Below are 19,733 nucleotides of genomic sequence, written 5' to 3' on the forward strand. Positions count from 1 at the left end.
TAAATTTGTAGCAACTTAATCCCAAACGCAATCGATCGAGAACATTAAATTAGACTCCAACAAATAGAGCGGTAAAAAATTAAGATATTGGAGTGCTATATCTAGTAGTGTGAGTTAACATCATCAGTGAGGTATCACCTCTATCATTAATATCAACCTAACAATATCAGGTGAGGATACTGTTAGTATTGACATAAAAAACAAAAGATTCAAGAAAATAAACCACTGTAATTAATCTGAGGTTCACCACACCTATCAAATTAAGAACTATGTATGTAAAGTTTATAAATAATTTATTTTAAAGAATCTAATTGTATGTAATTTTAAATACAATTGTACCTTCTTCAACGGCTGCTTGCACAGTTCTGTCGTCATGTGGGGAAGAAATACCTACTTGTTACCAAATTTGATTACCCTTTTCTTAAAATCTAATTGAAAGCCATGCAAATTCATTATGTCCAATTTTAATATAACATTCTCTTCGATTTCAGCAAATATGACAGTATGGACGAACTTGTTTGACCCAATTCCTAATTGGATCTAAATTTCTCCATGGATGTTGGCATTTTCACCTATGGCAGTCCGCAGTCGTAATCTCGTTGGTAAAAGTTTCTTCTCCCTCTTTAACAGTGTTACGAATATTTGTTATTTTATACAATGTATTTAGTTAATTTTAAGTTCTATCATGTTACCCAAAATTTCCCGTTGCTACTGTTCTATAGACTATGTCAAATAGAATAAAAACGTCAGAAAATAAACGTGTCACCGATTAGGGAAAAAATTTAAATAATTTTAGCAGACAGCAAGAGAACAGTAAGTAATGGGAATTAATTAATTTTTTATATTGTTAATTTTATATATTGTAGGAATTTGAATTTGGTTTTCGCAAATTAAAAACAGTAAACTACAAATCCGTCAATTGCTGGCTGTACAATAAAGATAAATTCCCAACAAGCTCAAATTCTATTCATCACACGCGATTGCTGAATCACACAATCTTACAAGATCTACGAATATGGGTCCATCAGTTGTTGGGCGAACCAAAATTGATCTATGTCCTGTGTGCGGCAAACCATATCGTGAAGAACGGATGGTAGAATGTACAGAATGTAAAAAATGGTGCTGTTTTGAATGCGTAAATGTACAGGATGATTCCGAAGTAATTGGTGATGACAGCTGGAAGTGCCCTCTTTGTATAGACGCAGCCACTAAGAAGTCTCACCCACAAGGTTCCAAAATCAAGAAATCTTGTTCTGCAACCTCCTTAAAAAGCTCCTCATCAACAAGCAGCAAAACAAAAATGAAGCTTCAACTTCTGCAGGAAGAACGAGATCTATTACGTCAAGAACGCGAGTTAACCAAGGAGTCTAGGAGAATTATAGAAGAAGATGAGTGCTCGAATGCTAGTCAAGACATCGATGAAGAAGAAATAATTGAAACTAACCCTTTGGTCAATAAATTCCTTTCTCTAAATATAGATAAGCCCGTTATCGACAATATTGCCCCTTTAACACCAACACTTGGTAAGCCTCTGCCAACTTATAACGATAAAAGTTCAGGTATATTATATAAAAGAAGGGATCCTGGAGATCTCCCTATTTTTAATGGTAATCCATATGACTGGCCCGTTTTTATTAGTAGTTTTGAAAGATTTACTGAGCTATGTCAAGTAGATAATCATGAGAATATATTAAGATTACAAAAATGTTTAAAAGGTCCAGCAAGAGTCAGTGTTTCAAGTTTTTTAATATTACCTCAATGTGTGCCCCAAATTATAGCTACATTAAAAGTTCTTTTTGGAAGACCTGAGCAAATTATTGAAGCTCATATAAATTCTATTCGTAGATTACCACCTCCTAAACCGGAAAAACTTGAAACTCTGGTAGAATTTGCTTTAGCAGTTAAAAATTTATGTGTTTTATTGGAAGCATCTAATTTAAAAGACTATCTTAATAACCCTACCCTTATGCATGAACTATTAGAGAAACTACCTTCACAAATTAAAGTTAATTGGGCGATATATCGCAGTGCTTTTCAAAAATTTCAGGGATTAAGGGAACTTGCTGATTGGTTGTATAATCTGGCAACAAATGTTTGTTCTGCTCTACCTACACTAGCCCTTAATGACCAAAGTAATAAAAAAAGGCAATTTAATAATAATGTGCATGCTAATATACATGAACCAAATGCCTCCAGTGAAACACATAATTGTAAACTGTGTAATCAGAGAGATTGTAAAAAGATTGCAGGTTGTTCAGAATTTCAGAGATATTCATTATCTCAAAGATGGGAGGCTGTTAAAGCCTTAAATTTATGTAGGCTTAGCTTAAAGAAACACAGATTTCCCTGTAAGTATCCTGTAAAATGCAACAAAGAAGAATGCCAAAAGAAACATCATCCTCTTCTTCATGAATTTTCAGAAAAAGTATCCAATAAAAGTACAAAGCTTATCAAAAAGGAAAGCGGTATGCAAACAGTAGAATCACACCTCTTATCTGCAGATGAAGAAAGTAATGCACATCAAGGAACACGCTTTCGAATACTTCCCGTTGTTTTAAGAAATGGAAGGAGGGAGGTCACTACATTTGCCTTTCTAGATGAAGGGTCTTCCGTTACTTTGTTAGAAGAAAGTATTGCTAAAAAGCTAAATATAATGGGAATCCCAGAACAACTTTGCTTAAAATGGACAGGAAATCAACAACGCTTAGAAGATGCGTCAGAAAAAGTATTTTTTTCTATTGCTGGTGATTATAATGGGGCCAAAGAATTTGACCACCGACCAGTCAGAACGGTAAGAAAATTAGGCCTTCCAAAACAAACTCTCGATGCAAAGGCAATTAAAGAAAGCTTTCCCTATCTAAAAAACTTGCCTTTCAAATCATATAAGAACGCTGTTCCTCAGATCTTGATAGGCTTAGATAACTGGGACTTGGCGTTACCACTTCGAGTGAAGGAAGGTCTAGAACTTCAACCGATAGCTGCAAAGTCCAGGTTAGGTTGGACCATTTTGGACGATGTGGAAATAAACTACTCGTACCACATTTGCGAATGTAGTTCTGAAAGCATTACTAACCAAGAACTCTTTAATAGTGTAAAAGATTTCTTTTCAGTTGAAAGCCTTGGAGTTCAAAATATTAAACCGTCTGTTTCCAAAGAATTAGATAGGGCTATTCGTATACAAGAAAGTACCCTAGTTCAAATTGGTAACCAATATAAAATTGGATTATTCTGGAAATACGACAACTTGAAACTCCCTAATAGTAAACCCATGGCTATTCAAAGACTGGAGTGTATAGAGAGAAAAATTAAGAAAAATCCAGAACTAGGTACCAAAATTAATTAACAAATTCAAGATTTTCTAGAAAAGAAATATATTAGAAAACTGTCAGAACAAGAACTCTTAGAGCATCAAGAAAAAACATGGTATCTTTCCATATTTCCGGCCTCTAATCCTAATAAACCTGACAAATTCAGATTAGTTTGGGATGCAGCGGCAACCGTACAGGGAATATCCTTAAATTCTATGTTATTAAAAGGAGATGACCAATTTGCTTCTTTATTAGGCGTCCTCCTACGATTTCGTGAAAGAAAGATTGGCTTTTCTGGAGACATCAAGGAAATGTTTCTTCGTGTAGGTATAATAGAAGAAGATCAACATGCACAACGATTCTTGTGGCGCAATGGTAGCTCTGATAATCCTTTGGAAGTTTATGTCATGACTGTGATGACCTTCGGGGCTACCTGCTCACCAAGTTATGCACAGTTTGTTAAAAACACTAATGCGAAGAAATTTAGCGTAGAATATCCTAGCGCTGTTGATTCCATAGTAAAGAATCATTATGTCGATGATCTCTTAGAATCAATAGACACTGAGGATGAAGCCATCCAATTAGCAAAAGAAATTGCCTTAATTCACGCCAGCGGAAATTTTGAAATAAGAAACTGGAGATCAAACTCTGAAAAATTAATAAAAATCATGAACACCAACCACGGATATAACGAGGAAGTCAACCTAGATATAGGAAACAATAAGAGCATGAAAAGGTTCTAGGAATATGGTGGGATTTAAAGGGAGACAATTTTATTTTCAATTTAAAATGTAATAAAGGAAACAAAGATGTTTTAAGTGGATTAAGAAAGCCAACAAAGCGAGAAATTTTACAAATCTTAATGTCTGTATATGACCCTTTAGGTTTGTTAGCAAACTTTTTGATTTATGTGAAGATTCTGTTACAGGAAATATGGAGGAGTAACATTTCTTGGGATCAACCAATAACCAATGAACAGTTTCAAAAATGGCTTGTTTGGTTAAAACAGCTTCCAGAAATAGAGAAAGTTTCAATTCCAAGATATTTTCTTAATAAACTCGAAAACTGGAAGGATACCAATACGCAAATGCACATTTTTGTAGATGCCAGCGAACACGCAAGTGCTTGTGTAGCATATCTAAGAATGATGAAAAAAGATGTCATAGAGTGTACTTTGATTGGAGCGAAAACACATGTAGCACCATTAAAACCACAAACTATTCCTCGATTGGAACTTAATGGTGCGGTAATGGGTTCAAGGTTTGCTAAAAGCCTTTGTCAACATCTTTCCATAACTGTGCACAACATTGTTTATTGGACAGATTCTTCAACAGTTTTAAGCTGGTTAAGAAATGAAGACCCAAGAAAATTACCAAAGTATGATGCTTACAGAGTGGCCGAAATTCAACAAAACTCAATGATATCACATTGGAGATATGTACCTACTAAGAATAACATAGCAGACGAAGCTACTAAATGGACGAAACGTCCCAATTTGAAAAACACCAGGTGTTGGTTTAAAGGTCCTGATTTTCTGTATCAATTAGAAAACAGTTGGCCTCCAGACACCACCCTTAAAAAGGAAAAAGCTGATGAAATTTTAACCACTCATGAAGTAAAATTTAATAGTCCACGTTTAATAGATTTTGAAAGATTCAGTCAATTTAATAGAATTTTAAGAGCAACTGCATATATGTTTCGATTTTTAAGAATTGTTTATGCAAAATTGATGAAATCTGAAGAGCCTAAAGGAATATTAACTTCATAAGAACTTTTAGATGCTAGAAATATTTTAATAAAGTAAACTCAATGTGAATATTTCAAAAATGAAATAAAACAATTAAAAACTAATAACTCTCATAGCTACAGAAAACATAGTAAACTCAAGACCACTTACTTATCTTCCAATAGAATCTGAAGAATCTGAATCTCTAACCCCAAATCATTTTCTAATTGGATCTTCAAACGGAGATAAACCAATTGGATTTTTAAACAAAGATGTTAAAGTATTTAAATTTAATTATTTGTACAGAGAGCAATTTGCAAATAAATGTTGGCGACGCTTTATTTCTGAATACATACCTGAACTACTACTTTGAGCAAAATGGCATAAACAAGTTGTACCAATTAAACAGGGCGATATTGTAATTATATGTGATAAAGATTTACCAAGATGCAATTGGCCAAAGGGTAAGGTAATTGAAGTTAAAAAATCATCTGATGGGCAAGTGCGACGAGCAATAGTTCAAACAAAAAATGGAATATATGAACGTCCTGTTATAAAATTAGCAGTAATACCAATAAATGGAGACTAAAAAGATGATGAAAAATAAGTGGTACAGTTTCTCTTTTGCATAGAACTGTACCGGGTGGGAGTGTTACGAATATTTGTTATTTTATACAATGTATTTAGTTAATTTTAAGTTCTATCATGTTACCCAAAATTTCCCGTTGCTACTGTTTTATAGACTATGTCAAATAGAATAAAAACGTCAGAAAATAAATCACCGATTAGGGAAAAAATTTAAATAATTTTAGCAGACAGCAAGAGAACAGTAAGTAATGGGAATTAATTAATTTTTTATATTGTTAATTTTATATATTGTAGGAATTTGAGTTTGGTTTTCGCAAATTAAAAACAGTAAACTACAAATCCGTCAATTGCTGGCTGTACAATAAAGATAAATTCCCAACAAACAGTCTTAACTTTACTGTACCCACCAGAGGCCTACGTAGCTGATTCACATTCGATCGTGGTGGACAAGACATCGGCCAGCGTCTTGTAATGTGACGATCACAGTGTTCTCTGAATAATATGATCACGAACCTTTGTCTTCGATTTTTGAACTGTACTTGGCAAACCGGCTTCAAAAGTTTCTTTTATAGCTATAGTCCAAAGCACATCAAAGACATCTTCTTGAAGAGCAATAGTTAGGTTTACAGTCTGTTTTTTTCGAACTTTCCAATAACTCTTGCAGCTAATTAGAACTGTTTTATGAAGTTATTCCATGACGATTTTCCATAGAATGTTGTGAGTTTGACATGAACAGAATCTCTACTTCGTTGTTCCTCCACTAACAGAGTCTCGTCGTTTTTTATCTCTACTTTAATTGAATGAATTTATCTGTCTGCTGTTCCTGTTTTCTCCATCTTCTTTTCAATATATTTCAATTTCTTTTCTTCTAAAAATGAAATATCGGTAGCAACGTGAAGAAATCTGAGAAGTGACCAGAAATTTCCAAAGAGATCGTAGCGGAAGCTTTGGTTTCTAGAGAACAAATATCGATACAAAGTTTATTTTCTAAAGAAACAATGTCCGTAGAAACATACAACAATTCGAAAGATAGATAACAAGAAACTTTGCTTTTCCAAGGATGTGATATTACCAGAAACTTTGTCCCAATCGGAAAAAACTTTAGAAATCGACGATATGACAGCACGATTGTACTCAAATACATATGTTTTTGGATCAAAACATAGTTAGATAGACATAGAAGTTTTGTTAAATAAAAACATAGACAGTAAAAACATTAGAATTATAAATGGATAACAGGACTAAAGAGCTTAACTCTAGCCTGAATTTAAATCGGTTAGGGTACCATGTTGGAGTTTTATTATCCAGGACTCCCACATGAAGAGCATTCGGCTGATAGTTGTGTCCCTATCGCGCATCAGAGTACTATAGGGGGAAAGGGATAGTCTGGAGCATTGGAACGCAATGGAGTGATTTCTGTTTACACAAGAATTAATACACCACGCTCCAATGAATTGTTACACCTGAACGTAATTCTAGGGGGCTAACAAGTCTCACAGGCTGAGTTCAATTAAATTGATTGCATTAGAATTATATGTAACCTTCATTGGAATCAAACATCGAAAGTAAATTTTAAAAATAAAGTGACTGAGCATATCCAGATTCGCAGTAAGGTGCGCCAAGGGTGTATTTTGTCACCATTGTTCTTTAATTTATACAGTGAAATTCTCTCAAAATTAGAATTTGTCAGAATTAGAAGTCAATGAGGGCCTAGTAAGAAACGATAAGCTAGTTAATAACGTGAGATATGCTGACAATAACGTCCTTTTGGCGGGAACACTAGAAAAACTGCAGCACCTTGCTCAACAACTAAATATACATTGCAACGATGATGAACTAAAAATAAATTTTAAGAAAACCAAGTTCATGGTACTTACAAAAACACAAAATATCACAGTTAAGTTTGTACTAGATAATACAGAAATTTATCAAATTTCTTCGTACAAATGCCTTGAAGCATGGATTCTAAAGATACTGATCAGACAAAAGAAATAAGATGCCGCATTGAAATGACACGGTAAACTTTTAACAGAATGAGAAATCTTTTTTCTAATCGCAATATCAATACAACGCTCCGGATAAGAATGCTTCGATGTGATGTTTTCCCCACCTTTTTGTATGAGGTCGAGGCCTAGACACTGAAATAATCCAACATTAACAACCTGGAAGTATACGAAATGTGGTGTTACCGACGTATTCATGGATCAAAACGATCATGGATGGATCGCAAAACAAACCCACAAGTTCTCGAACAACTAGGAAAACAATGCAAAGTTTTAAATTCCATAAAAATCAGGAAGTTTTAATACTGGGGCCCATCATGAGTGGTCAAAAATATGAACTATTAAAGAATATAATGCAAGGAAAATCACAGGGAGAAGAAGCGTAGGAAGAAGTAAAATCTCGTGGCCATGGCCATGTGAATAGTTTGGATGCAGTTAATTAAAGTATTCAGGCGCGTATTCAACAAAATTAAAATTATAATTGCCAGAATGATTTCCAACCTCCAAAAGGATCGGAACTAGAAGAAGAAGATAGTCCACCTCATTCTTCGAAATGTTTCTAAAATTTAGTGGAATTCTCGTGACGTCGAAATAGCCGTAAACCTTCTGCGAATCTTATAGTATATTCTTTCAGGAGCGTAACAAGGATTGGCGTAACTCATTAACGTCTATTTTTTTAAATATTGTTAGCTGCATATTTATTTTGCTTTTTCTAATTATTACTTTTCAGTATCTAATTAAACAGAGTTATTGATAGTGGATCTATTTGTCGTAAACCTTCCTAGGTTTTAAAATTATTTGGTTTATGACTCTTCCATCCCATTTCATTTGTTGTGCGCCTGCTTTAAGTCGATGAACAGAATATATACTACTGTTTTGTGTTCATAGCACGTAGACTAAATTTATGTTAGAACAAATATTTGGTCTGTCGTCGGCCTATTGTTTCTAGATTCTGCTTGATATTCGTCGTCCCTTTTTGCGTGTATTGATTTAGCTTTTTTCTTTATGTCAACATTTCGTAAACTATTTTAGGAATCAGCGATGTCCAATGGCCCGATTCAGGAAAGATAAAAATCAACAATAAAACAATAAATTATTCAGGAAGTCAAGACGGTTCACACAGATATGGTGTCGGGATTAAATTAAAATGGCATTAAAAAACAGCAAAAATGGTAAAGCAGTAGATCCAGACCAAATCCCTATAGAAACCTTAAAATGCATAAATGATAAAATCTCAGACATTATAGTAGACTTATTTAACTCAGTATACAAAACAGGACACATACCGAAACAATGGTTACTCTCCACCTTTTGTGCTATCCCTAAAAATACAAACGCTAAATATTGCAGTGAATACAGAACAATATCACTAATAATTTATATTCTCAAATTATTCCTGAAAATAATACATGGTCATATAAATAAAAAACTTTAAGAAGGAATAGATGATAGTCAGTTTGGGTTTAGAAACGGACTAGGAACCAGAGAAGCGTTATTTGCTTTTAATGTGTTAGCTCAAAGATGCATGGATATGAATGTTAATATGTTCATGTTTGTTACGTTGATTTTGAAAAAGCATTTGACAAAGTAAGACATGAAAAATTAGTCCAAATTCTAAAGACAAAAACATAGACATAGGGACTTACGAATAATAACAAACCTCTACTGGAATCAAAGAGCACAAATCGTAATAGATAACGAACCCAGTCCAAAAATTGAAATCAGAAGAGGAGTTAGGCAGGGGTGTATTATGTCCCCATTACTATTTAATGTATATAGTGAAGCCATTTTTGAAGAAGCATTACTATCACAAAGTGAGGAATAATAATTAACGGAAAATCTATTAACAACATGAGATATGCAGATGACATCGTGATTATGACAAGCTCTGCTGAACAACTTCAATTACTGCTAAACAAAACAAACAGTTTCTGTGAAAAATATGGACTAAAAATAAATATAAAAAACACCAAATACATTATAATAACAAAGAAAACAAACATACCAACAAACATACATTTGGGAAATGTGCCGATAGAAAGGGTTGATAAATAAAAATACCTAGGAACCTGGATTTTAGACAATAATGATCAAACAACCGAAATAAGAGCCGGGTTAGAAATAGCAAGAAATGCGTTTGAAAAAATGAAAACAATTCTCTGCAACAAAGACCTTAGATTAGAACTGAGAGTAAGAGCACTGAGATGCTACGTGTTTTCGATACTACAATATGGACTTGAAAGCTGGACATTAAAGCAAGAACACATAAATAAGTTACAGTCCTTTGAAATATGGTGTTACAGGAAGATGCCTAGAATAGCATGGACACAGAAGAAAACTAACACGGAAGTATTGCGAGAAATAAGCAAAGAATGCGAAATAATAAACACAAAATAAGAAAGTTACAATACCTGGGACACGTAATGAGGGGACAGCGATATGAACTGCTAAGGCTGATAATACAGGAAAAGATAAAAGGAGAAAGGAGTATAGAAAGAAGGAGAGTGTCATGGTCGAAGAATTTAAGGACTGGTTTAAATGCAGATCTATAGAACTCTTTAAAGCAGCAGTAGATAGAGTAAAGATAGTGATGATGATATCCAACCTCCGATCGGGAGACGGCACTTAAAGAAGAAGATGTTTCATTGATCACCTGTTAACCTGATTAACCTGATACAAAAACTGTTACTAACAATCTGTTTTCTCCATTCATTAAAAAATACTATATAATCTGTTTCTACTATTAGCGTATCTAGTTATTTTGTTTCTTTTAAAGCTATTGTGTCTATGTCATAATTTTTAATTTCTCTAATTATTAATTCTTAAAGTTTTTCCTTTTAACATGTATACCTTATATTTCATGTACATAAGTTAGTTTTAATTTTCTTTTTCTTATTAATCTAATTGCCTTGTCCATTACCTGTGTTAATTTAGTTTGTAACAATTTGTATTTTTGCTTATAGTGGGTTAAAAGGGGGACTGAACAATCACTGGGCTTGGAGACAGGGTAAGCAAATACATTGAAACATTTGCGAACGTCTACTCGTGTTTTGGTTGGAGAGATAGTTCGTGGATAAGGATTCCTTTTGGGGGAGGGGGAGACTTTTGGAATTAACTACGAAAAATAAATAAAAAATACAGAGATGTCCTAGGCAACACTAAACAAGAAGATTTCTAAAGTATTTAAAATTAGGACACCATTTAAAAATATCCTCTTTTTCCGTTTTAAAAATATCACCGTTTAAAAAAGTTTTTCTATCCTAAAAAAATTTAAAGGTGAATATGTTTTTAAAAGAAATAGTTTTTTTAAACTCCTAGTTTAAGAGAACAGTTAAATATTTATTTATTTTTATTGTACATCAACAGTTTATTGTACATAAACAAAAAATATCTAAATTTATCAACAAACATTAAATTGAACCTTCTAACAAAACAGACTTTAAAATTACGGGTATGTACCAAATGGCAGAAAAATATGCACTAATTGTCATATGTCGAATAAACTACCAAAGTTTTCTGAATTAGTAATTAATTGTCAAAGGTTAATTTTATTTAAAAGAAGCTAAAACATGACAATTAGCTAATACATAGTTTTTTATTTATTTATAAACTTTTTAAATTATTATAAGAGCAAATCTTATTGTATTAACGAATAAATGTTTATTTAGAAAAATTTAACAAAAACCACTCTCTTCACTGGCTAGTTATTTCTCTTTAAATTATTAAAAAAGTTTGTTACCTTAGATTACAAAATTTAATACAAAAACACTGTCCCATAAACTTCAAACATCTAGATCCGACCCATGGAAGATACAAAATGGAAGCTGGATAAATCCTGGAAGAAATGAAATCAAATACCAAAACTGGGCTTCAGGTTATCCTGAAGGATAACAATTTTAATTCTTCAAAACTCAGCTGCTTATATTCCACTTTAAACCATGTCGGCTTACTTAGCCCTCAGACAATGTTATCAAATCCCTTGAAGGAGGACACAGCTTGCAACAAAACGGTGATTAACTCATATTACAAAGATGCCACATGGCATTTTGAGCTCAAATCACCTTCTTCTTACCAAAACTCATAGAACTAAGCGAAACTGCCAGTTTTCAAAACTCGAACGATGTTTCTTCGTTCAGATCCTGAATTGTTCATGACCGCTACACTATCGAATTCCCGATGACGAAATTCGGACTTGCACAATAAAAGCGTCTACCTCTTATGACGCCCCATCGCGAAGTGAACACATCCTCAAAAATCATTCTCTTGTCAGCATACACTTTCCCACCAACCTAAGTGAAAATATCCTTGTTTATTTCCGGCGTAAATATGTAGGCGGAATTAGGATCAATCAAGAAAACAGTTTGTTTTATTATAAACAGACTCGAAAATGTTTATATTATCAATCTCAGAGACCCAAAAGATTAAGAATATTTTTCGGTGTTTTATGATATATGAGGTGAAACCAAAATGCTACAAGTTTCATTTAGGTCTGTTAGTTTCTTTGGTTTTCTATTTTTTCAAGTTAGTTCTTGGCCTTACTCCTTATCCGTAGTTTTGTCCATATCACCCTTAATATATAATTGTTTTCACTTGATTTATCTCAGTTTACTTTTGCTTTTCAGTATTGTCTCTTTATCCGTTGAGTTATTAAAGAAGATTTATTAAGCAGACTTTATATCTATTAAGAGTAAATAACCATAATTTTTTTAAAATATAGGTTGAACAATATTCGCTACAATTTTTTTTTCACAATTTCACCAATATTTTTTTTGCTATATTTATTTCATTATTAAATTTCACAATCAATTTTACAGATTTTTGATTTTTCCCTATATCCGAGGTTAAATTTTTTTCATGTAATTGTTAATATATACTTGTTTACGCTTAATTTAACTTTATGTATCTTTATTTGTCCCCATTATTGTTCAATACATATTCAGAGCACATTATGAACCTAGCGCTAACGGACATAGACGAGAGAATACTTATAAACGGAGAACGATTGAACAACATAAGATACGCTGATGATACTGTCATTTTTGCAGACAGTCTTAAAGGTCTGCAGACACTTGTCTCCAGGGTGGCAGAGGTAAGTAGCAGGTTTGGGCTTGATTTTAACATCAAAAAAACCAAATACATGGTTATAAGCAAAAATAGGATACCACCTGATCAATTACTAGTTAACCAACAACCTATAACACAAATCACTAACTTTTGTTATCTGGGTGCAAACTTAAATGAACAGTGGGACCAATCGACGGAAATTAAGATAAGGATCGAGAAGGCAAGATCACCTTTCGTCAAAATGAAAAAAATCTTTAACAGTCACGATATAAAATTGGAAATAAAAGTTCGTTTACTAAAATGCTACGTATTCTCCGTTCTTTAGGATAGACAGAGTTACCAACGAAGAAGTACTACATAGAATGGGTAAAGAGCGCGAACTAGTCATACCCATAAAACGTCGCAAACTAGAATACCTGGGCCATATAATGCGCAATGAACAACGATACAACCTACTTCGGACCATACTTCAAGGTAAAGTGCATAGGAAAAGAGGTCCAGGACGAAGAAGAATATCCTGGCTGCATAACCTGCGAAAATGGTTTAACTTAACCACTACCGGACTTTTCAGGGCAGCAGTCAACAAAGTCAGAATAGCCATGTTAGTGTCCAACATCCGTAACGGATAGGCACCATACGCAGAAACATTATTATCTGTAATTTATTTCCTTTCAATACAGTAACACCTTTCAGGTACTTACTTACCCATTGTATCTGGTGAACTGTCGGGACGGCTTGCTATAATATGGTATTACTTAATTATTACAATTTGTTGGGCTCTTTTTATTAACAAGTTTATTTTGGTAGTGAGATTTTATAGAAGGTTTTCAATAATATATGTATTAAATATTGCAAAATAAGCTGAACAGTAAAAACAGGAATTATATGCAAAATATGCAATTGTCATAAAGTTATATATAGTCCGTCTAGAAAGTATCCGGAATTTTATATTTTTCCTAATTTTAATAGATTTCCTTTTTATAACATTTTGACACAAAAGTAATGCATCAAGTAGGTTGTGCCGATAGTAGGTTATGAACAAAATCGCATGACAACACCATCTGTCAAATAGTGTTGTTTGTAAACAGACTTAAGATTTCTAAAATAATGTCGCAAGTAGAAAAAAGAAATGTGGTGGAATATTTATATAGAAAGGGTGTCCGAAACATTAAAAAATTAGTGCAATTGACTGAACTTGGAAAAAGTGCAGTGTATGAGACAATAAAGAGGATAAAAAATGGCATATATATATGAGACATAGACCAGTTTCGGGTAGACCGCGTAAGATTCGCGGAAACAATTTAAATGCTTTAGTGGCTTTAGAATGAAAAAATCCTCGCCTAGAGTTTCGAAAATTAGCGAACAGATTTGGAAATCAACAAATAATAAAAGTGTGCCCAGGAACTGTCCGCATGTCACTAAAAAAGCAAGGCTACATATCAAGGAATCCAAAGAAAATCTCTACAATGACACCTCTGCACAGGCAACGAAGAATAGATTTTTGTCAACGTTTTCGAAAAGATAATTTTAATAATGTCTTTATATCTGATGAAAGTTGTTTCCAGCTTGGTGCAAATCATCTTAAAGTCCTATCAAGAGAAAATGTTACCGTTCAAATTTCCAAATGTCCACTAAAATAATTGATCGGGGAGCAAACCAGCCTCATCGTTGTGCTACACCTCTCTGTATAGTTAATGCTACTGTTGATAGTGCAAAAATAGTGCGAAATATAGTGCGAAATATTGTGATATCCTAAATGGTGTTTTTTTTTCTTTAAACGGCTCATGTTTTATATCCAGAGGGGTGGCGTTTTCAACAAGATAATGCAAGATGCCATACTTCTGCTTATACTTAAGCTTGGATGCCAGAACACGAATTAGAAACAATTCCGTAGCCAACAGCATCTCCAGTCTTAGCCCCATTGAAAACATATGGGGACTGATGAAAATTGAAGTGGAACAAGCAGCGCCACGGGATAAAGAAAGTTTGATTCGGTCAGTTTTACAGGCCTGGAACACCATTACCGAAAATTATGGCCTTGACCTAGATTCAGGTGTAACTGGACGTTAGGTTAAGTGTTTAGATTTAAATGGAGGTTGTATAAGTAAAAGAGATGAATTATTTGTTAAAATTTTATGTTTCAAGTGATAAAAATAAATACCGTAAAATTATAATTCTGCTTTCTTTTTTTCGGATACTTTGTAGACGGACTATAGTATATCATATAGTGCAAATGCCTCTTTGTCCAAATTAAATAATGATAGGGAGTTAATAAAATTATCGACTATAATACTGTTACGTAGAAAAGTATATGAGTCATATTAAAAACCGTAAACATATTTATTACTAATATTCTGTTCATTCACGAATTTTCTAGGTCATATACTACCGAATTCTCCAGAAGGGTCGAATAACAACTTCAGGTAACAAGAATGCAGCCGACGGCCCGACCCTCCGAATTTACCGAGAAGGCGATCAACTTTTCTAGTCTAGCGGTATTGGATATATATATATAACGGGATTTTCATTGTGGAAAAGCAGTCAAAAAGAAGCTGGCGCACGCGTTTAAATTGTAAAGCACGAATTATAATAAATTGTATAATTAAGATAAATTATTTAATAAAGACTTTAATAAATTTGTGAGTCTTATAAATAGAACCTTTAATATTTAAATAATAAATAAATTAGAATTAATAGAAACATTACAATACTCTAACTGCTGTTATGAATATGGTTTAACTTAATCAATAAAATTTACTATTTTTACTGAGAAAAGCCACAATTTTAGTAAAATAAGTTTATTTTGTTTCGATGTCTACTTCGAAAATCGTTTGAGAAGAATTTCCAAAGAGTAAATCAAAACTTCAAAATAAGCATATTAGTAAAATCGTCGCTTAGTCGCTTCAGGCAATTCTTGTTAAACTTAGCGAAACACTACTCATCTTATTTAGTCATTAGATCTTTGTAACAAATCCTGTATTTTCGTTAAATTAAGTCATAAGTTTAAGGATTTCCCTTAACTAGAAAATTTAAAATTATAAACGATATATGTTCAAGTTTTAATATCTGGTTTTAATATCAGATTAGAGAAACGGCACCAAATATTGAAGAATCCTTCAGTTGTAACATTTTTTACTTCGTTTTTGTTTAAGGAAGTTCTTTATAATATTAAAAGACTACCTCAGCACCTATCGATCCAAAGTACCTGTTCGTCACATAAACAAAGTATGTATTGACTTTCTTGATGTCAAATAGCTCATGAAGCTTTTTGGATAAAATAGATTAGCGTATCTTTTATAGACCTACTTTATTCTCAGACACTATTTTCTCTAAGTAGTTGTCAGATATCACTGCTGTCTTAATACCATTATAGTTGTTTTGTAACTTTCACCACCACAATCTTTTGGAAAAATTCTTGCAGCCCTGCCTTGTTTGTAATTTTCTCATTAAGAATACTTTCGGTAGACACATTTCTCTTAGTAGTGTGTCTCGCATCTATTCTCCTTCTAGAAGTAGTTACAAGATTTTGTGGTATGATAATCTAACTAGTATCAACTACCTGCTGCCCCATGTTCCTGAATTTTCTTTTTTGAGCTCCAGATAAGCATTACCAATATACTTTAAGTTTCTCGATCTTTTCTGTACATGTACGTAAATACTATTTTAATGTTGGTATTTATTTCGATCTTGTGAAGATTATGTGAACATCCTTTTTAAAAGAAGTTTTCTTAGTTTTTTGGACTTTTTTAGTCCTCCGTTTTTTTCTTAATTTGGTCCAATCTGATCCTACTAGTAGGTATGGAAGGAATTCGAGTCCGTATCAATACATTATAAATTCTGTACGAGGCCATACAATCTCCATGCAGGTTTCACATGATACAATATGCTCTTATATTGGGTGTACAATTATGACTTGCATATTGCCCTAACAGCAGGAAGCAGTTTTCTAGGTTCAAGCTACATCACAAAGTCACGGTGTAACAGTAAAATGGAAAAAGGACGTTAGTGAAACTACTATAAAAAAATTTTGATATTTTATTTGTATTACTGAAACTAATAATAAAAAGCAAACATAACATTTTTGCACTAGAATACGAAATTCATAAAGCATTTACAAATCAACAAAAAGTAATCGCAATATTTTTCGACATCAAAAAAGCTTTCGACAGAACATGGACGCATGATATCCTCAAAATTATGAAAAACTGGAAAATAGGTGGTAACTTTCTCGCTTTCACCAAAAACTTTCTTCAAAACAGGTCCATACAAATAAAAACGAATGGATTCATGTCAACATCGAAATCACTCCATAATGTCCACTTAAGTCCACTATTATTCTTAATCGCAATAAATAATATAACAAACCACATAAATCTTCCCGTAAAAGCTAATCTTTTTGCTGATGATCTAGTAATATATGTATGTTAAAAGTAAAAATATAGAATTAGCTACGCAAATTTTACAGAGAGCATTAAACAGCTTAGAAATGTGGTCTTTAGAGACTGGTTTAACTTTTTCAACTGAGAAGACTAAAGTAATAATGTTTGACAAAAGAAGAGCAGAATACAACTTAAACTTGTATCTTAATAGTCATTCTCTGAAACAAGTCCGCGAAATCAAATTTCTGGATGTAATATTTGAGTCACAACTCACATGGACTTCACATATCAACAATTTGATCAAATCTTGTCAACAAAGAATAAACTTACTAAGAGGTTTATCCAATAATAAATAGGGCTCAGATACTAAAATTCTTCTAAATTTATATCAGACATTAATAAGAAGCAACCTCGACTACGGATGCATCTGTTATGAAACAGCAAATAAAAATCAACTAAAAAAACTGGATGTTATTCAAACCACATCTCTACAACTAATCTTTGGAGCCTTTAGAATTACTCCAATAAGAAGCCTTCAAGTGCTAGCAAGAGAAATGCCACTATACCTCAGAAGACAATAGATATCACTATGCTACGCTTTAAAAATTCTAAGCGCAAAGGATCATACCTTTCTCGCAAGTTTAGTATCGGAAGAATCACTAGAACAATACACAAATTACAACACCAAGACAGTACCATTTTACGAACGAGTTAAAAGACGTAATATATCAATCAAATCACCTTGGCACCCATAAAATATACCAGACACCTCCCTGGACAGTTTCTTCACCAATAGTAGACCTCTCCTTATTTAATCTTGATAAGCATTCACATATTTCTGTTGAGGTCAGGCTTCAGTATCATGCAAATTTACTTAAATATTCCATTACAAATTGTTCTTCACCGATGCCTCAAAAGATTGCAACGGAGTAGCAGCTGCTACTGTATCAGAAAACGTAATTGCTGCCACTAGATTAACTGACGGCTGTAGTATTTATACCGGAGAGTTCCAAGCAATACTTGACGCACTAAATCATTGTAAAATCACAAATGCAAAACAAATAATAATATTATCAGATTCATTAAGTTCTTTACAGGCCATTAAACATGTTTATCCTACACACATCAATATATTCCTAATTAAAGACGCGTTGCAACAGCTTCAATTTTCTGGGAAAACCATATTATTTATGTGGGTCTCATCACATGTCGGAATTACAGGTAATGAGCTAGCAGACAAAACAGCGTTTGAAGCAATAAACAATATAAACATTCCGACTACAACAGGTATACCAATTGTAATATTTTTTTTATAATTAATATATTAAATTATTTCTAATTCCCTTGCCCCTGTGGATGATACGCCGATGGTCGTATTCTCGAATGGGTTGTTAAATGGTATTGGGAAACTACCGAAATATTATGGAAGAACCGACTTATTATAGACGCGGTTTGATTAATCCTTTCCTTTTTAATCCTGAGTATGAAAGGAACTAATGCTTTTTGGTGAAGGCCGGGTTTCTTTTTGATAAATTTGATAAATATCGGCGGGGCACGAAGTAATGTTTTCTTTCTATAATAACCTACTCTAAAGGATTTTAATTTTCTCATGTCCAATTGCTGGTACCGTTATTTACCTCGAACTTCCCGAGTCGTTAGAACTTTACCTTCTTAGAAATATATACTGTAATATCATTTTTAAGTGGGAGATCCTTTTTTTGGGTAGTTTGGTAAAATTTTAGAGGAACCCAGTTACTCGTTGAGAAAAGACCTACTTTTTGGTCGGGCGATCTTTGAGTAAAGACGTTCGCTCATATTATCGTCTCTGTGTTACCTTCTCCTTGCATTTTCTTTCTAAGTGTGTATACACTTGTATATTTAAGTTTTTTTATCTATAATCATATTAGATTAAATATTGGTGTAGAGTACCTTTAATTTTAATTATCAGATAGATCATCAACTTAACCAAGTGCGGTTTGGTTAAATTTTTATTTTGGTAACCTTTTTGTATTCTTGTAAATTTAGATTTGATTAATTTTTGTTATTTGCCATAATTGTTATACATTTTTAACCCAGTGTCTCGAGATATGCCCATTAAACATCAAATAGAGCTTCTTTAATCAACTTTGGTTGAATTTTTTTCTTACTCACTATCAGGCTCTCTTCGCTGATAATTGAACCTGTGCATTATTATATTGTTGTATTTGTAAAGCTACTTATTATTCATATTACTGCTTATTTTTATGTGTACACCGCCATTTCATAATTGATGGTGTATTTTTATTACTTGTATGTACATTCAGCTACGACATCATTGTGTTGTTGAATATATTGTTTTTGTTTTATGTATGTATTTTATTTGTCGACTCCTAACAAGTTTCCTGATATAATAATAACTCTGAATATTTGCTTATTATATTAAAATATTACTATACCCTTGACCAGTAGAAAGATCAGGCCGATTAAGTTTCGTAGGTAAGTAGATGGACGGAGTCCACCTAATATGTTTATTATTTGTTTATATAGTGTGTTGACCAAATTTATTTAATAATTAACTGTTGGTATCTTTCCTTCGATTTGGTCTCAGAACCAAAATATCTTTCTTTATCTCTTTTCTTTTCTAAGGTTTCTTAATTTCCTCCTTAAACCCCAAAAAAAAATTGAG

At 33.0% G+C, this 19,733-nt stretch overlaps 2 protein-coding genes across 2 annotated transcripts; both read left to right on the forward strand.

The window, feature by feature from the left end:
• The first annotated feature begins 1,015 nt into the window (after positions 1-1,015).
• On the forward strand, positions 1,016-3,343 carry LOC140432100 (uncharacterized). The gene has a single exon (XM_072519962.1). It carries the CDS (start codon positions 1,016-1,018, stop codon positions 3,341-3,343), a length of 2,328 nt encoding a protein of 775 aa, XP_072376063.1.
• Positions 3,344-3,619: 276 nt separating this feature from the next.
• On the forward strand, positions 3,620-4,051 carry LOC140432174 (uncharacterized). Its single transcript, XM_072520027.1, has one exon. It carries the CDS (start codon positions 3,620-3,622, stop codon positions 4,049-4,051), a length of 432 nt encoding a protein of 143 aa, XP_072376128.1.
• The last annotated feature ends 15,682 nt before the right edge of the window (positions 4,052-19,733 follow it).

Source organism: Diabrotica undecimpunctata, chromosome 1, assembly GCF_040954645.1.
Source record: "Diabrotica undecimpunctata isolate CICGRU chromosome 1, icDiaUnde3, whole genome shotgun sequence".
NCBI lineage: Eukaryota > Metazoa > Arthropoda > Insecta > Coleoptera > Chrysomelidae > Diabrotica > Diabrotica undecimpunctata.